Source organism: Setaria italica, chromosome I (assembly GCF_000263155.2).
Source record: "Setaria italica strain Yugu1 chromosome I, Setaria_italica_v2.0, whole genome shotgun sequence".
Taxonomy (NCBI): domain Eukaryota; kingdom Viridiplantae; phylum Streptophyta; class Magnoliopsida; order Poales; family Poaceae; genus Setaria; species Setaria italica.
Window position 1 is genome coordinate 23,073,419 of NC_028450.1, and position 6,291 is coordinate 23,079,709.

At 46.3% G+C, this 6,291-nt stretch overlaps 1 protein-coding gene across 1 annotated transcript; it reads left to right on the forward strand.

Annotated features, from left to right (window-relative positions):
• Nucleotides 1-231: 231 nt before the first annotated feature.
• Nucleotides 232-2,441, forward strand: LOC101756524 (7-deoxyloganetin glucosyltransferase). Its single transcript, XM_004952451.3, has 2 exons — nucleotides 232-936; nucleotides 1,018-2,441. The coding sequence occupies exons 1-2, from the start codon at nucleotides 243-245 to the stop codon at nucleotides 1,989-1,991; spliced, it is 1,668 nt and encodes a 555-aa protein (XP_004952508.1). The 5' UTR covers nucleotides 232-242; the 3' UTR covers nucleotides 1,992-2,441.
• The last annotated feature ends 3,850 nt before the right edge of the window (nucleotides 2,442-6,291 follow it).

A 6,291-nucleotide genomic window follows, 5' to 3' on the forward strand; every position in this document is an offset into this window, starting at 1 on the left:
GCTCTATTTTTTGAGATCCAAACAATCACAAAATAATCCAACGAGTGTTTTTGTAGCTGTCGGTGCTAGGAGCCTTGCACGGAACATTCAGGCTTGCTGTCACATGTTCCATGCATGTGCAATGACAGCGTACATATTCCATCCGTCATAAATCATAGCTAGCGATCTAAAATGATCTATAATTTAAAACAGAAGGAGTATACAAATTGATGCGTTTGGTGGCACAGTTCTATACAACCATTATGGCATATGGCAAGCCAGACCATTTATTTCACCGTCCCAGCACTGATGTACACGTAGCAGCACTTGTATTATGCCGCAGCAGGCGCTTGGTTGCAGGCAAAACCAATTCCATTGCCACCGCCATCGATCTGACCTCACCCTCGGCCATGTCGGCTACTGCTCCACCTGACGCCGCCTCCGTGGAGAAGCGGAAGCCAGCCGCCCACGCGGTGTTCTTCCCGGTCCCGGCGCAGGGACACGTCAAGGCGGCGCTGCACCTGGCCAAGCTCGTCCATGAACGGGGCGGCGTCCGCGTCACCTTCGTCCACTCCGACCGCAACCGCCGCCGCGTCCTCCGCTCACGGGGCCCCGACGCGCTCGCCGGCGCCCCGGGGTTCGCTTTCGCCTCCGTCCCGGACGGCCTGCCGCCGCCGTCTGGCGAAGGCGGCGACGACGGCGACACTCCGCAGTACATGGTCGCCCTGCATTCATCCCTCGAGACCTCTGCCGGTTCGCACCTCAAGAAACTGCTCGACGACGCGGCTGCCGCCGGCGCACCGGCCACCTGCGTCGTCTCCGACGTCGAGTCCGTCCTGCGCGCCGCCGGGGAGGTCGGCGTCCCGGCCGTCGCCTTCTGGACGCCGAGCGCCTGCGGGCTCATGGCGTCGCAGCAGTGCCAGCAGCTCATCGACAAGGGCTTCGTTCCGCTCAAAGGCATGATCAAATAATGCTATTTTCAAAGCATCCAAATGTCCATTAATCGACTAAGTGTTATAATTAATCTCCTATATGCAGATGCAGCGCAGCTGAGCAATGGCTATCTTGACAGCACAGTCATCGACTGGGTTCCCGGGATGCCGGCGGACATGCGCCTGCGCGACTTCCCAAGCTTCATCCGCACGACGGACGCCGACGACGCCATGCTCCGCCGCGTCCTCGACCTCGCGGACTGCGTCCGGACCGTCGCCTCCGCCGTGGTGCTCAACACGTTCGACGAGCTCGAGGGCGAGGTCGTCGAAGCCATGTCCGCCTTCCTCCCGCCCATCTACGCCGTTGGGCCGGTCCCCTTGCTCGCTCAACAAGTCGTCGTTGCAGGCGGCGGGGCCCCGCCGCTCGACGCGCCGCCGGCCGCTAGCCTCACCAAGGAGGACGACGGGTGCCTGGCATGGCTAGGAACCAAGCGGCTCCGCTCCGTGGTGTACGCCAACTTCGGGAGCATAGCCGTGCTAACAACCCAGCAGATAGAGGAGTTCGCGTGGGGTTTGGCCAACAGCGGCTACGAGTTCTTGATGGTAATCAGAGATGACCAAGCAAACGGCGCCTCCGGCGGCGGAATCACGCCGAAGTTCGTCGAGGAGACGAAGGGGAGGTGCTACGTCACGAGATGGTGCCCGCAGGTGGCGGTGCTCCGGCACGAGGCCGTCGGCGCGTTCCTGACGCACTGCGGGTGGAACTCGATGCTGGAGAGCATATGTTCCGGTGTGCCCATGCTGTGCTGGCCCTTTGGCGCGGATCAGCAGACCAACTGCCGGTTCGCCTGCATGGAGTGGCGCGTCGGCGTCGAGGTCGGCGGCGATGTCAAGAGAGCGGAGGTGGAGGCGCTGGTAAGGGATGTGATGGGAAGAGGGGAGAAAGGGATGGAGCTGAGGCGGCGAGCTGCCGAATGGAAGGAGAGGGCAGCTGCGGCTTCGGAGCCAGGTGGGTCCTCTAGGGTCAACCTTGATAGGTTGGTCAATGAGGTTTTCCATCCTTCTAAGAAAGAGCTTTAGTCCTCATCATCTCGTCCCACGTACCCTGGCTCCTCAAGTATCTGAATCTTTTTCTTCACCAAATTTCTTCTTCACATGTGTGCTATGAAGTGAAGGATATGATAGATATTTCGAGTGGTTCAGAGCCCCAAGCGTCTGAATTATTCTAGTTCACGCTCCCCCCGTTTCAAATTGTGGATCGTTTTAATTTTTTTAATCCATAGATATAATTGTGCATCTTGATTTTAGATATACACTCTATCTAGATGCACAGTAAAAAATATGTATCTAGAAAAATCAAAGATGCATAGTAAAAAATATGCCGCTAGAAAAATCAAAACGATCTACAATTTAGGATGGAGGAGTGTGCCCTTACGCCTGGCAATTTTAGTTCATTTGCGTCATTTATTAGATGTAACATTTAAATAATCATGGTGTAAATCAAAGCGTTGCATGCTTTTTCATTGGCTTCGTAAGTGTGGAGCAAAGATATGTACATGAGTGTAGTGGTGGATCCAGAAATTTCTTTTTTTCAAAAGGAATCCAGAAATTTCTACAGCCTGGACGAACACATATAGAAACCAGTAATAAGTTCACACAAACATATTGACCAGTTACACAACCAAAGCTGACAGCTTCTCGATAGTTTTGAAGCTAAAACCTAAAGCCATCGTTCAGTAGATTTCTAAACTGTTGTGGTTGACTCCGGGACTAACAGTACCAGTTTAATGAGCTTGTACAGACTAATAATGGAGAAACCAAATGCATTTACTTTCATTTATTTTGTGGCCAAACATGCAATACCGGTAAAGGAGCAAAGCCAGCGTGCCACCTAAAGCGCCTTCAGCCTAACCCCGTTGAGCGCCGGTTGTGCAACCGGTATTGCTACTTAGGATCTTTAATACCAGGTTAAATAACTGGTACTAAAGGGGCCTTTAGTACCGGTTGTTTATACCAACCGGTACTAAATTGGCTGCCATGTTGCGCGTGAGCGAGGCCAATTAGTACCATGTCTTTTTTCTTTTATGTTTCTTTTCTCATTTTCTTTTCTATTTCTTTATTCTAAGTATTTCATATTTGTTTCCTTTCCGTCTACTAGTTCCAATACGCTAATATATATAAAGTTGTTTTTATCTATAATATTACATTTGATATTATATTATATATATATATATACATCTTCTGCATTCACATTTATGAATAATATTACATTGTATCAATACTTGAAGTTCAACATTTGGATCAACTAATTTATTGCTGAGAAATTTGTATACGTGCTCTGAATTTTTGGTCGGTTATATGCTTGGGACCTACAAAGTCATGGATGAACTTACATACGTAGTATCCGCATAAATTATTCTTCGGATTCTATCTCAAACATAATATATATGGTAAAAGAAGTTATGAAATATTTGTTGTGTTTAAGGAAGTGTCACGAGATGTGCAAATTCAACACATACCAGGAATTCAGGCTTGAAATCAAGTTCCTCCTTGAATTCACCTACGTGATGTTGACAGAAGCGACCCCATGCTTTGTACTAAGAATGTCTATGAGGTTTTTATATTGATCTCTTGATTTTCTCAAAGAGTTCATGATATAGACCGTGCTTCGATCAACCGCGATAACAAGGAGTATCTAGTGGAAGCTGTACATATATACATAGTCAAAGACTAACTGACTAACTGCTAGTTCGAAAAAGAAAAGATATGAGAAATACGCTCACATGAAGTTTTACGGTAGAAGTATGTATTTCTTGTAATGTATGTTGTTTAGGAACTTATATATGTTCTTCAAGGCTCAATTTGGTCTATCTCTTATAGTTGACTCGTTTATAATATCCGGGTCCATGAAGCTGATGTCATAGTATCCTTTCCTCTGGAAAGTTTTAATCTCCATCCTGCATGATACAAAATTGAATAGGAGTTAAGATATCACACAATGACTAGAGTGGGGATTTCGAAATTAGAGCAAATTAAAGACTTACAGAACCCAGGAACTGATGAGTGACTTGTCAAGTGCATCTTGATTATAAAGGAAATAGAGTTCCTCCAGCGGCACATTTATAATATCATCCCCACGGAAATAATGTTGATCTCCAATCCAAACTTCGAGCATGAGTAAACTATTGGCTGAAGCCTCCATATACCATTGGTGCAATTTGTACATCTTCGTTGAAAGATGGTCCACCTACTGCGGCCACACAAGCGGTTTCCCTAACTCAAATTTCCATTTAGTAGCCCCAGGACTACAGCCACAGAAGCAGTTTCCCTAACTCAAATTTCCATTTAGCAGCCCCAGGGTGCCTTGGGACATGATCCTCCCCTCGAAGTTGAGCTGGGGTGAGATTTGTATCTTTTGCAAATAGAACCAGGTTCTTATCAAACTCCAAAACCACCTAAAAACCCGGAGTGGGGCAATTGATTGGTTAAATGCAAGCTTAATCAAGGCAGGATAACTGGTGAATATCGTAGATCGAGACAGAAGCGATGCGCCGTAAGTCAAAGATCCAAGATACTCGATAACTGGTAGATGAAACCAGACCCAATGATAGCGATGCACCCGGAAGTTGAAGTCTAGTACACCTGATGATGGGGACTTGCAGCTTGCTTGAGATCGAGGTCGATGCAGCCCAGCTTGCTAGAAGGAACTTGTCAAGAAGCTACATTACTCATACTCCTAATGCGATGGCGTAAAACCGAAAGGTAAAGGTAAATAGGTTTGTTTGTTGATCGTGTGATATTTTACAATGGCCACGACCCTTTATATTTATAGGGCGGATGGCGATGTTGCATGGCAAGGCTCCAATCACGTAGAAGGCAAGTCACCTACACAATCTTTTCTAATCAAAACTCTATCTCTAACTAATCCAACTCTATCTCTAATCAAGCTTATCCCTAACCAACTCTATCTACAGAATATTTTATTCAACTCTTGCCGTGTGCGTTGATTTCCTTTTCTTGCTTTCTTTTTCTTGAGCCTTATTTAGAAGATTTTGTCATTTTCTGCATCATCGGCCGATTCCTTCCTTTCAAAGCATATTTCCAAATTTTGGTGTTAACACAGGCCCCCCAGTTTCGGAGTATGAAGGCTTCATGTTTTGAAACTAATTATAGAAGTTTGATGCTTGCCTTTAGAGCCAATGACGTCTGATTGCAATATTCAAAGTCACATCGACTCCTCTTGAAATATAAAGAACCCCATCGGCTTGATGCCTTGATCCCACTCTGAGCCGATAAATTTGCTGGCAATAGAAACAACAGATCAGTCTGTTGACACCAAAACTTAGTGCAGTAACCAGCAAGCTTTTGTTGTCAACACAGACCCCCTAATTTTGAAGTATGAATATTTTATGCTTCAAAATTAATATCCAATATATTTTATAAGCAGCCGACACTATTTTGCTTGAACCAGCAGCTAATTTTTTTGAACCAAGTAGGAGATCACCGACATCGGCCGCTCTTTCTTGTCTACTTTTATCTATTTCCTGCCTGTCGCCTGAGCTGCCCATCGGCTGCTCTCTCCTTATCTTTTTTATTTATTTCTTGCCCATCGGCTGAGGTGCCCCCATCAGCTGCTCTTCCTTGTCCTTCTTTTTTTATATATTTGTCTCTTGCCCATTGGTTGGAGCCTCCCATCGGCTGGTTGCTCCTTTCTTCTTTCTTTTTTTTCTTCTTTTATTTATTCACTTGCCCATCAGTCGAGACTTCCATCGGCTGGCTGCTCCCTTCTTTTTATTATGTATTTCCAACTGGCCGATGCTAATCAGCCGATACCTTTCTCTTTTTTTTAAATTCCAACTGGCTGATGCTAATCGGCCGATACCTTTCTCTCCGTTTTTTAATTCCAACTAGCTGATTAACATGTTAATCGGTCGATGCCTTTCTTTTTTTTAATTCCAACTGGCTGATGCTAATTGGCCGACGCCTTTCTCTCTTTTTTTAATTCCAACTGATTGATGCAAATTTGCCGATGCCTTTCTTTGCAATTGGCCGTTGTATTTTTTTTAACCAATCCGCCGATGCTTCTCTTCATTGGCCGATGAACTTGATACAGCTGCCGAAGATACTCTTTTTATCTGAATAAACATGTGAGTCTTATAACCGTGTCCCACCAGGTGTGCCAAAATGTGTTGACACAAAATCCTGACGGTGGTGGACCCTAGATCAGCACATGAGGACCTAGGAGATCTGCTTAACTCCAGTGCAGAATCAAATCGACGCGCATGGTGTGCGTGGGCGTGCCAGTCAGTTTGACCATTCAACTGACAAGGGGAAGATAATCCTTTCGAAGTTCAAAGCAACCGACTGTTGGGGGTACACC

Coding starts and splice junctions, on each gene's coding strand:
- LOC101756524 (XM_004952451.3), top strand. CDS start 243: ATGGCATATGGCAAGCCAGACCATTTATTTCACCGTCCCAGCACTGAT. Junction 937..1,017: donor GGGCTTCGTTCCGCTCAAAG/GCATGATCAAAT, acceptor TCCTATATGCAG/ATGCAGCGCAGCTGAGCAAT.